Source organism: Phalangium opilio, unplaced genomic scaffold (genome assembly GCF_054372755.1).
Source record: "Phalangium opilio isolate 3A_F unplaced genomic scaffold, DU_Popi_V2 ptg000003l_1, whole genome shotgun sequence".
Taxonomy (NCBI): Eukaryota; Metazoa; Arthropoda; class Arachnida; order Opiliones; family Phalangiidae; genus Phalangium; species Phalangium opilio.
Window position 1 is genome coordinate 12024022 of NW_028324145.1, and position 13236 is coordinate 12037257.

Below are 13236 nucleotides of genomic sequence, written 5' to 3' on the forward strand. Positions count from 1 at the left end.
ATACGTTTTGAGTCTGCAGTGAAGCGACATTCAATTCAAGATATAACTAACATTCGCAAGGCCCGATCCGCTTTGGCAAATTTTAGGCTAACTGGACGTGTTTAAAATGTTCCAACCCCTTTTGGATCCGCTTGGCAACTTTATCCTTCGACACGCCAAAAGGGGTTGGAAATGTTTGTTTTTCCGCTTATAAACAAGTCTCTCTCACAATTGGACCACCCTTATACTTAATTCAAGACTAGGGGGAAACATTTATCAAGCGAGAAATATAATTTTTTTATAACCTTAGAGTGTTATTTTAAAAATTCTCAATTCATTATCTCAAAACGGCATTGAAAAGTTCGGAAAAAATGCCTCCAAATTGCTTGTTTCAAAATAAGTTGCGCAACGCGTATTTAAAACCCCTCTTAAAGCTGGCCAGTAATAATATTATAATATTATAATATTCTGAATTAATAAGTCCATTCCACCCAGAGTATACAACGTATACAAAACCCAAATATAAACGAAAATCACAAACATTAATACTATAGAAATAGAACACTTCTCGAGCGACGCCTACCTTTGCTTGAGGAGGCATTGTTGTATTTTCTGCTTGAAATGGACTGTAACATCATGTTCATTTCGGTATCTTAAGTAATATTTCATGGTTGTAAAATTTTACACAATTCGCGAATTCATTACGAAAATCTATTTCTAAATTAAATTGATTTGCCTATACCGAAATATTAATTTAAAAAAAAAACAGCAAAACTTACTTTTTAGTGACTTTGGTGGTGGCGAATCTCTGCTCCATGGCGGATCTCCGTGCGCCGAGAAATCTCTCAACCTGAGGTAACTGATGGTCAAGCGAATGATCGAAGCCTTGTCCAGTTGGGTAGTGATGGCCGCCGGTAACGGCAACATTTTGGCCAGTTCGTAGAACTCGTAATTTTCTTTGCCGCGCCGAGATCGGGCCGCGTCGCGACTTTTCTCCTTCCGCATCTCCAGAATGCTAAAATGATAAATCCGAAAGAGAGAGATAGAAAAATTATTATCACCCCTATATTTTCCATTTAAAAAAATATATATTAAAAAGTTCTTCCTCAAGCGAATAGTTTAATGCTTTGACGCGTTAAATTATGCGCTTATTTAAAATATACCCTATCATAGAACGTTACTTAGCAGCTATAAGCGAATGTGGCTATACGAATAAATTTAATTTAAAAAAAGAGGATATTTTTTATCACGATCGGAAATTGATCTGCCTCATTAAGTTGCGACAAACTATACAAAATAAAGTTATTTTTTACAGTTTAGAGGCTATATAGTTTATAAACATTTATTTTTATTTTATTTCAAATGCAAATGATGATCATTTAATAACTCGATATTATATAAAAAGGACCGATTGCGATTCAAATCACGATATTGTTAAATTGCTTTAATTATATTTAAGAAAAATTATTCTCGATTGAAAATAAGTTTTGGTTATTTTATTTTTTTCAAATACTTAAAATATAGTCTTGGTTGTAACCTCAAAAGACTGGAGGCTCAATTTTCAAATAAATAGCTAATGTAAAAAAAGTGAAGGGACATCGAATGCGATTTAAGAACAAGAAGGTAAAACTATATTTGGCAATATTGCAAGGTTCCATCTATATTGGCAATTCCGTTGACGAAAATAGCCCGAAGTCAGTCAGACTCAATTGGGGTCCGAAAAAAATGAGGCCTGGGACTTGGTCCCGCTGCTTGTGGGATCTTATTTCTACCTTCCCATAGTAACTTGGTCCGGCGCAAAAAAATAAAAATTTCCTATTATTTCTATTCCTTGGGTGCTAAAAGGAGGGGGGGGGGTGTTCAACACCTCCATTTTCCCCATCAAGAGTGCAGGCATGGTGTCTGACGTTCTAAATTTCCTTGGTCCAGTCCCTAGGGTGGTCCTGGGTCTCTGGCTAGTCAGCGCGGAACCTCTCTTGGACCCTAACTCGCTTTGTAGCCGCGCTAAAGGTCGCCCGCTCCCTGGCGATTTACTTTCCCGCAAAGCGCGTGCCTTATAACTAAAAACCAACCAACTTTTTTTTCCTCCCTAGGACCAGAAGTAAATGAACACCGGAAGTTAACGAAGATGTAAACATAGCCTTCATCATTATAAAACACAATCATAATTATCCAGTATAGTTTCTCAGCAAAATATAATTTGTACTTAAAGGGTTTTGATAACTTTTATAATTTGCTTCTATGGTTTTAGCGGCTTCGTCTTACGGCCATCCATGTACAGTCACAGTGCCCACGAATAATTCGCGGCTGCTGTTTCTAGCAATTTCATTATGACACCGTATAGAGACGCTACTGCAAATGCCGTCCGATCGAGCTTCGGACACAAACCCCGCGGGATCTTGGAGACGACGTGCAATTCTGCCCCAGCATAGCAAGCACCTCGATCGAGCTGCTTACCACGCAGTCCAATCTGCTAACCTTAACTATAGAATTCTCCGATGGACCAAGCTTGGTTTGGTTCGGTGGTGATTCCGAAACTTGGACAACCCCATGCAACGGCGGTATCATTTTGTTTCTGGACCTACTCTTCCGAGTAATCAAGGGTCTGACATGTTTCCTAATTGCTTGGACACGTAGTGGACAATATACAATAACATAATACTGAATGGTGTTTCACGGAATACAACGAAAGCTACCGGAATACCTAATAATCAAATGTCTTGCGAAAGTTTCCATAACAAGTTTAATAATTAATTTCACTTTGAATTCCCATGCAGCTATACAGGACAAGAATCTTCATACAAACTATAATTAACTAAAATTTCCCAAAGATAGCTGTAATAGCATCCACTCCACAGTCTACGTTTATACTCCCTGTACAAACGTAACTTAATTTGAGATAATTTTTTCCTAACCCATATTTTCTCTCCAAAAAACAGATAACCGAAGATCGTGATCCCAAAACTCTTGGTTATATTTTTTTCATTATTATCATTATTTGACCACCCGCGCTCGAGGAGTGGGTGAGTTTCTAACTGCTGATCCACTCTAGTAAGTAATTTCATCCAGAAGGGAACCTTTATCAACTATTTTTCAAGATGGGGGAATAACTGGAGCTACAGAAAAAAGCGCGTCTTAGGGGAGCAGTCCAATTTTACGATCGGCATCTTCGGAGTTTAAGAGAGAGCGTGCGGGACTATGAACTTTCCACTTTTCATTTCAAACTTCTTTTTTTCATTAGATTTTCATTTCTTGCTGGGATATTTCTCCTCTCTCCTTCTCTCTCCTCTCTCTTCTCTCTTCTCCATCAAGCGATGCCCGAAGATGAGGAGGATATCCCCGTTGGGATTCGCAGAGGCTGAGGAGAAATCCGGCTGCAGCATCAGGGATGCTATAGCCAAAAGATCCCCCGCAGACCATTTCTATCCCCGGGACTAAACTAAAAAGTAGCGGGCGGCATTTTTATGATCTTGAGCCAACCTTATCCGCCTGGACTGACCACGGTCACGAACTACCCGTACGTTCAAAAACAGCTTTCATACAATAAAATCCTCACTGGTTTTTCTCGGACAAGGGGTTTTTTTATAACGGAGGAAGTCGTGAAGTCAGAATGGTTTTCTATATTCTCAAAGTGTTTAATCGATGGTTGTTTCAAGATATCTGAAAAAATTCTAACCAATAATGCAACTACAAAAGAAATCGCGTGATGTGACGTCATGGTCTACATCGTTGACCAAGTCAAATTATTGTTCTTCCCATTTTCAAATAGCGAAACAATCAATATCTCTACCATAGTTAACCCAATTTAGACCTCGTATTCCGCTTAGATGGAAATGGTCAGTTTTATTATCCTCAATATTATTCACCAGTAAATCAAAAATATAGTGAATTTTAACCCAATCAAAAATAAATTTATCAAAACCCACAAAATATTTGGAATGAAATGAGAAACTAAATCCTCAACACCACGGGTTGTCCACCTACACCGTATATACGATAGAAAGGCCTTTACAATAACCTAAACCAATACTGAAGGCCAAGATAGACGGGGCAGAAACGTCCACCCCAATATCAACACCCTGACTAAAAAACAGAACGGTCAACTGACCACCCGGACCTTATCTAATCCCCATACAGGATAGATCTATCATTTTTCTTATATCAAAAAGCGGGTGCTCTATTTTGCTCTTTATTGCCAAAGCCTATGTACCGCTACATTACTCTCAACTAAGAGTATTGCGCTAATATTTTCCATGAATATTGAACTGGACTTAGTAGAAGCTCGAGATATAACTACGTTTTCCGTTCAAAATATATAGTTCAACATTCTCGGTGGAATTTCATGACTCATTGTTCAACTAGTTTCACGCAATGAAGAAATGTCATTTAACATTGTACATTCATACGCGCCAGCTTCGCTAGTTTTGACTCAAGTAGGTTGAACAAAAGCGTATTATTTACCATGGTCAGATCGGCGTTGTCGTTCTCGCTCACCGTCCATTTTTCCGAAAGTCCTCCTTAAATGGGCTTTCAAACGTAATCTCGACAATAGACGTAAAGTCTATAACTAGGCCCAACTAGGGCTTTGACCATTGGGGAAAAATGACATAGCGTCGGTTTTTTTTCACAGGTTATATTGGTATTGTATGTCCGAGACTGTTTGGTCATACCACATGAAGCGCAGACAGATGTCTAGGTCCGATATTGCTAAACCTAACTCAAATAACAACAGATAGAGTATATCCGTTTTGAAACTTGAACCGAGCGACGCTCGCGGGTAAATAAAAATGCTCAAATTTCGATCTCATGTTGCGTCTAAATAATTTTATGATACACGTGGAACAGGACCTTAGATAGATCATTAGCCAAAAAATTTGAGGGCCGTACAGTACGAGGGGCAGTTCACTTTATAGACAAAAAACATACGAGGTGCGAAAATATAGAGTTTAGCAACTTGGCGGGTGCGTTAATGGTTGTAATAGTGTTACGCCCCTTGACTCCCAACCGGTATCATCATCATCATTACATGGGTGCGATCATACGAGTTCCTAATTTCCAAAAATTCCTCAAAAAACATTGACTGGCCTCTTAAGTACACCGCTTGGAAAATGCAATCATTGAACAGGTCTGGATTTTGCTTTACAATATTGATTGTTCTATGGGGATTTTGTTCAATCTTTGTTTGTAACTCAAATGGTTATAGCTTACAATTGGTAAAAATAAAATATTTCAACAAAAGATCGTCAAATTGTGAAGATTTCACAGCCTATTTCTAATCTCAAATTCAATGATTCAAACCCTACAAGTGTATAGAATAAATATTCCATCAAATGATGTACCTTAAATCATTATGATAATTAAAATATATGTACAAACCTAAAATTACAGTTAATTACAGCAGCAGCTAACGGATTTAATAGATTTCATAATTTCCTCCTATCTCTAGCTCTAGCTATATCCAAATGGTCGAGAAAAAAATGATTAACGTTTACAAACAACTATTGGCGAATATTTTCCTGTATGAATCAGAAATGGCGTGCTAATTTGTCAAGGTTAATGGGTTCTTATAAAACTTTAATTATCATAACGGCCCATTTTTCCAACCCCCTTTTCGAATCTAGTTATCCATTACCTGCCATTGGCAATCGTATCAGAGTAACCTGAAAAATCTTTCCTTCGGTATTGGTGACAATATTCGTTAAGAAAGACTCGAGGGGACATTTCCAAGTGGGCTGGGACGACCGTAAGGGTAAAGCGGCGACGCTAAATCCAGTCACGTTAAAATAATCGAGCTAATAAAACGAGGATGGGATCATTCTTTGATGGTACTAAACGTTACTGAGTACGTCGCTCTTCTAGCTTTAGTAGTAGTCGTTTTTACGAGGTAGGAAATGTTTAGTTGGGATAATCATTTTTGCGGGGGTCCAAATCCTGGCTCTACTGAAAGCAGTTGGGCTCGACTACCATGCACGCACCCTTAATCACGGGCCACTTAGCAGAGTGACTACTGACCATTCCTCAGGTGTATATAGACTGGTTCGGACCCCCTTTTTCCAGCTTAGATTTATGGAGTTCCACCGCGCGACCCGGTGTTCCGGAGGGAATGAGAAGCTAAGGGAAGGACCTTGGGTATTGCCTTTTGGACTGACTTGTTCCACGCAGCCGAAAAGTAAAACCGAATAGGTCTACGGAGGGACGCAATTACCTACGGATGAAAGAGAGAGAGGGGAGAGAAGACCATTTATCCCGTTTTCCAAATGGAGAAATGGTCAAGCGCTCGCAATCATGAATCTCTCCGGGCGTGCGATCCGAATTACCACTCTGCGCCGCATTAAAAATGTATCCCCCTTTAACGTTACACTGCGTTGGCCGACTGACTAGCCAGTTACTTTAGAAGGACAAGACTATATGCTTAGCAGAGGGATCAGTTACTACGTGGGCACTCTGAACTCTAGCTAGAGCGTCACGTTTATTTTCAAAGTTCAAGGTTTCTGAACATTCCAATTAGAAGTTGAACTACGTAATGTAATTTTTTTCTACTACTTTGTAAAAGAAATGAAAACGTGGAGCTTTCTCCTATCAAATCCTTAAATATTGCACGTATAAAAACAATAAAAAAGGACTTAATGAAAACCTAGCGACAGTTTTCCCTTTGTGGAAGGAAGGCAAGCGATTCTTTTCACGTCATCCCCTTTTAAACACAGACTCATCTATAGGACACACACACTCCATTAACCCTGATTAGGTTCTAGACTTTCTCTCCCTGTCGACAGTGGGATATCACTTTCTCTCTTCTCGATGGAAGCTCGAGCGCGAGCGCGTGGACGTTAATCCGACAGAAAGGTCATTTTATACGGCAATCAGCTTAAATGGCCGCTTAATACCCAACCAGCACGCCCATGCAGCTCTTAAAACCAACCCTATAGTCTTTTAGGTCCAACAAAATAAAACGAGACAATGTGAAATCCGCATGCAGAAGGGATCGAGCACATCTCTATGAACACTTAATTTGAACTGAAACTAGATGGACTGACTGAAATAATTAAGTTCGTCCAAAATAGAGAAAAAGTCCACGAATAATATCATAAGTTTATAAGATATGTTCCATAAGTATACTTCCATCTTCCTTTTTCGTTTGTACTACACCTTTGACAGCGCCTCACCAGGCGTCGCTTTACGGGAATCTATGACCTACGTCACTTCATGACAAGCTCCAGTTTGTAACCAGTGACAAACTTATGTATGGAACAAATCTTACGAACTTATGACGGAATTATTCGAGGCTCATTCTAATTGACCTTCTCCTTTAAGTGTATAGGTGAAAACGTAGTCGTAGAACAAGCTCGTTTACGTTACCATGAAGTACAAGCCGATCATAGGGAGACAGAGTTTCTGCTTATACTTAATTAACTCTCTGGCAATTTCGGAAACAAACTGAAGCATTGTTAGCGATTAATTATAAAAAAGGGAAACTTGCCATTTAGGGATATAAAAAAGAAGCGACGGCGAGTTCTATGATACAGTGATCGATAGTCTAATGAGGAAGGGGGTGATTCGGGTCGAGCACTCTACTTAATGAGGAACAACAGACGATCTCCCGGCAACTATCACCCCGCTCACTACAAAATGCCCCTTTGTTCATTCGCTTCAAAACTACATAAGCCTGGGACAGGGATAACCGCGTGGTCCAATATATCTCTACGCGTTACGTAAAAGTAAGACAACTGGACGCAAATGAGAGCTGAAGAGACACTGTCACCAAGAAGACCGTTAAAGGATTCTCTCATGTACCAACACCATTCCATGGATTTCAAGAAAGATCGTACGAAACTCACCCATTTATGTAAATTGGGTAAGTAATTGAACACATGAAAAAACATCACTTGTAGTTCCTAATTTAGGACTAATCTGGTATAAAGAGTTAATGTTTAATGCAGGCAACAAGGTGTCGCTTGAACTACTTTAATTAACACTAAATTAACACAGTTGGACCACCCGGGCGCGTCATTAGTGGTTGCAGAAGTAAATGAACCGAAGTTACCGGAGTCCTATTGTTTATTCATTAAGCACAAGTTCCTCACAAACCCCCATATTTCAACCCCGACGATAGTCTCGCTCCTCTACTCTTTCGAGTCACAACAATTTTGAAAACGCCACCAAGCGGCCAATGTTCGAGTAACCGGATTTTCCGGGAATTAGTTAAAGTTTTTAAAAATGGCGACTTTTTCCCTCGGAAGATTCTTTTGGGGAGAGGTTCACACTCTTTGAAAAACTTTTCGAGTAGGATAAGAAGACTTTTAACATACTTTTGTCCAATGTCTGACTTTAGAATTTCAATAAATCTTTCCCGACTTGAAGTCACAAATGGTCGATTAATATTTGAAAGGTATTTCAAAAGATCATCCCTAATGTTTGCATCCATTATCGAACGTAAGCCTAGGGCCTAGGCTCCTAAGATAGAAGCAGACGCCTATTTCTCAAAACAACGACTATTTATTCATACTAACGATATTGCGCGGATTTGTAACTAAGCTGTAACTATGGTCTTTGGTGCCAGCGTTAAATTTCGAGACGATTCAGGTAGAGGTACAGCTACCTTGATTTTTACTACCCCCACGTTATGGAAAACGCATTATACAAATTTTGCCCTCTCCGGTAACTTCGGTTCATTTACTTCTGGTGGTTGTTGTTATTTTCACGTTGCTAACAGTAACAGGTAGCGCTTAAAGGGGCGCGGTTAAAACGAGTAACCAAAACCGAGATGAGGCGAACCGTGTAAAATGATCGAGCGATGCCATACATTCATTGTTTATATACGAAAATTTTAAATAAATTGCCCTTAATTATTATCCCGAATCTACGAAAAAAACGTTTCGATGAAAATGGGCGGTCGATGATGTTTCGTGGACACAAACCGATGAGTCACGGACAGTTCCTATCGGTTATGTTTTTTTAGGGTTTTCTTTACACCGTAAAGCGCCCACTGACTCCTATGAATCATAATCATCTAGTCAAGAAAATAATTATCAAAGAGAGAAAAAGGTAAGGTTCTATCGAAGTATGTTTCTTAAAGTAAAACAAAGATGCAAAATATTTTCAAGTCCTCCAGACAAATTTTAGTATTGGGCAGAAAGGGTTAACAATGGCGTTCACTACGCGTGCGCAAGAGCCACTATACTCTAGAGTACCCACAGCACAAGCGCGAGGCTGTCGTTCTATCTTGGATCAGAACGTAACAAGCGCATTTACTTCTGTTAATTCCCTTTTGACATCAACTAAAATTCTGTATACCGTACCGAGCACCACAAGTATAAACCGAACCAACCAGCACAGCGAACGCAACCGTCCTCGATTTCACGTGCAGTTTTTTCAACGTTACTTCGTGGACAATCACGATTAACCATCCTAATTGCTACTCAAGTAAAAATCATAATAATAATACATAAAAAACGTCGTTCAATCTTGATATTTCACCGTTGAAATAATTCTGTACATTTCTTTCAGATAACTATTATTGTCCTTCGTGGGTTTCTCAAATCACACTGGTATTACAACAATTACTTAACACGCTTGGTTTACCCGTCCAATACTTATAATTATTTTCAAAAGCCCATTCACGAAGCGAACTCTTCCTCGTCGCGTGAAGAGATAACGCGATTCTTGTAGATCTTAAATTTCTATTCGAGAATTTCACATTAAACGAGCCTGTTATTATATCATATTTTCTTTACGTATTGTTAAACACGGTGTTACTATTGGGTGATGAAACTAACGGTAGGCGTGGTTTTTTGTATTTTTTTATTATTAAATATTAGTTTAAGGTTCGGATATTTTTGCGCGCGTTTTTTCCTCGTTTTGCGGTTTTCCTCGATCCTTTCCCCTTGGAGCTATATTGCTTTATAATGAACAGGACGGTACTGGTATTCCCGACGCGATGTTAAGGGATATTGTAGAGAGAGAGGAAAATAATGTAATAAAGTCACGAAATATACTTCTACACGTCAATTGTTTGAAAGTACTTCATCTGTCACCTTTTTTTCACAATGATTTATGTTCCAGATGTTCGCTTCAAAATTTGTCTCCTAATAATATTACCGTATTGTCTCAGGTAGTCGCGGTTTGAAAATGGATACTAAAAAGTACATTCGCACCATATGGAGTTTGGTATACTCTTAATTACTTTTCTAAAATTGGTTTCATTTCAAAATCCCTATGTTTAGCCGTATTGCAGTTTCCAAGTAAAACTTCTTAGAGTCGAAGTCTATATTTTCAACAGTTCAGACAAGAATGGCCAAAATTTCCCCACAACCCAAATAGAAGGACAACTTGGTCAATTTGCACGACCGAGTATGTACGAAAAATAAACAGAACCAAGCAGGGTCCGCGCGATCTAACCAACTCAAATAAGATTCCCGTTTGGAATTTACATTAAAAGTAGACAATGGTCCAATCAAGGGGTCCCCGACCCTCGATAAGTCCTCGATGGTCCGTCCGAGACAGGGGCTACTCAACCATCAAGTCCAGGAACCGTTTTAAAACACACCGATAGACGCCTTGAACCCCACACCAAAACACTCGTCCTATCGTTCTCTAAAGCCGTCGCTGAATCAACAGTAAATGGACCCTCTATTTACCACAGGGACTGAAAGTTTCTTAAGCCTTGGCTATATAAATTGATCATATTATTGACAATGTCACGAGGCGCAACCAGAATTCATTTACTAGTCCCTGCTAACAGAATATCCACGAAGAGATTCCCTAAAAATATCGAGGTTGCGCCTGGGTTCTTGAACAGAATTCTAGTACCATCCAATTCTAGAGGTCCATCGAGTTCATTGTTATTCCATTTCCATTAGGGTACATTCAAAAGCCTCCCTAGTGTCATCTCTCTCCGAGTCTGCGAGGGTTTTTTTGAAGCCTGTGGCTCTAGGTCCAAACTCTCCTTCGTTCTTTTTCAATGTCGTTCCCTTCTTGCAAATTTGCATAATTGGGCAAAAAAAGCGCACCCTAGAGAGGGGGGAGAACCCCTTTTCTATCTATAGATATAAAGGGGGTGACTCTATTGCGAAACTGATATCCATATATTCCTATAAACCAATCAAGTCCTCCCCTCGCCCGAGGGTGACGACAAAAATGGGAGGAATTTGAGGCTCTGTATCATATCGTACCATTGACCTTAAGAAGTACAATGTATAAATAATTGTAATGCATATTGTACATTAATGGGGTATAATTTCAAGAGCTTAATCATAACCTTGAAAAAAAAACTGCCCACGGAAATCTCTAGCTCCACATTATCATGTTTTTCCAAAAACGGATACAATTCCGAGCATATTAAATTAAAATGTTTCTTTCTTTACATCCTGTTACACTATTTATGTATTAATTACTAGAATTAATTAAAAAAATAGTAATAAACCTATTTAGAATAGCGTGCTGCACCGACAAATACATCTGTTACCCAAACGAGTAAATTTTAATATCAAAACAAAACTCGGGTTTTTTCCTATTTTAAAGCGTCGAGTTTTTCGACAGAATTTTAGCTCGGACCAAAATGATAGTATATAGTGGGTCTAGTTGCTAACGATTCTAATTACAATTTGGTTGGTTGCGGAGGGGGGTAGCTGGCATAAAAATATATAGTAAAGATTGGAAGATCGCCGTGGGGACTAATTTTCGTAGAGATACAAAAATTATTAGAATTATTTACAACAAAAGTAGTTTAGCACAAAGTTATCAAACGTTCCACGTGATAGCAACATCAAAACGCTTCTATTGACGACAGTTTTACGCCACAATTTTCCACAGTAAGAGCTACGCTAAGTAAAAAACCCCACTTATACTTATTTTCATATAATTTGCTTCTGTTTATATAATAACTATAAATGTACATCATGATGGAGGGTCTGCCAAGCGTGAAACCAGCTCTATCTAGCATAATACATTAGTAACATTGAAACCCTCTCATTTCTTTTACTATTCGCAACTTTCTATATAAAGTATCGAAATCTCTATAACAGAAAAACCGGTTATATAACTCTTAAGAGTCGCGATGAAAAATGAAGGAATTTCATCATTATACGAGAGCGGATCATTTAATATTTTTATCAACTATATTTCGCTTAATATAGTATATTGAAGAGACCAAAGGATGATTTGATCTTTAATGTATGTTAAGTCTAAACTGTTATATTTAACGACTTTAGGATGACTCGATTATAATGCAAGGTGTAATTTCTTCAAAGGGTTATACTATTGAAATAATTTATGATAATGATTGTTAAAAATAAAATATATTACCGATTCATACCTTTTCATTAAGTGTTTAAAAGGGGACGCTAATTGTATATTAATGTGTTTACATTAATATACAATAATATTTAGTTTTATTCCAGTCTCCTGGTAGAGCGCTTTGCCCTGAACTCCGGAGTGTAGCGGGTGAAACATCTCTACAGGGGCTTTAAGATTTCAATTCAAAATACAGAACTTGTAACGCACGTATTATTAAATCGTTTAGCGAGTTCCAAACGTTCTTGTGCTGGGATATAATTCATAAATAAAGAAATAGCCTTTGAATACGGTTCAATTCAATCTAGTTTCGATGTTCTCTCAAAATTACCAGCGATTTTCTAGTGTAAGCTGAGAAGAAAAAAGGAGGGGGGGGGGGCAATAAAACGTAGCGAATTGAATATTTATTAGATAGATTCGGGACCGAATCGAGTCTTTATTGGGGCTCCGAATTGTCTAAATTGGGGAAAATAAAAAAAGGCGGAAAACCTTAAAGAGAGAGGGTCAAAAAACTCCCTGGGGTCAATTTGCCCAGGGTCCCCTTTGAAAAAGAGATCGACTTGGAACGAGGGTCCGTCTAATCGCGACCGGACATCTGTCCTAACGACGAGAAAAAGGCCGAAATGACCCTTCGATATATTCGAACCCTGTCCAGAATATAAACAGCCTGTTGGGGAATAGCGCGGCCATCGGAATTCCATTACGCGAAGTAAAAGAAGACCGGAGCTCGAGGGGGTTGAAGTTCAATGATATAATTTAAGAAAGAGTCGAAAGGTCGCGTATTTGATGAAATTGGAACGATATTTCTCTAATTCGAATTTGAAAATTTGCCGAAGGGATCTTCGGGAAACAAAAAAATGAGGAGTTTGAGATGAAATTGGTGGAAAGGGGCCTCATTTATGGTCTGGAGGCGGACGAGTATTTAATCGCGTAAGCGAGAAAAAAGGTCTGATAGAATCGCTCGGTACT

The 13236-nt window shown here is 38.7% G+C and overlaps 1 protein-coding gene and 1 long non-coding RNA gene across 11 annotated transcripts in view; one reads left to right on the forward strand and one right to left on the reverse strand.

The window, feature by feature from the left end:
- Positions 1-13236, reverse strand: part of trh (PAS domain-containing protein trachealess) — a 142124-nt gene that overhangs the window by 18514 nt on the left and 110374 nt on the right. For 8 of the 9 annotated variants that reach the window (XM_089840997.1, XM_089841001.1, XM_089840998.1 and 5 more), the window contains 2 exons: positions 759-994; positions 563-631 (listed from right to left, as the gene is read on the reverse strand). In XM_089840997.1, coding sequence (XP_089697123.1) covers positions 563-631; positions 759-994 — 305 coding nt within the window. The remainder of the gene's footprint in view (positions 1-562; positions 632-758; positions 995-13236) is intronic. The other variant, XM_089840988.1, reaches the window with a different exon arrangement.
- Positions 7828-9982, forward strand: LOC149717870 (uncharacterized). Of its 2 annotated transcripts, XR_016368081.1 has the most exons (3): positions 7828-9021; positions 9089-9399; positions 9484-9982. It is a non-coding gene; the product is annotated as an uncharacterized LOC149717870 (long non-coding RNA). The 2 variants fall into 2 exon arrangements; XR_016368080.1 differs by having other exon boundaries at positions 7828-9399.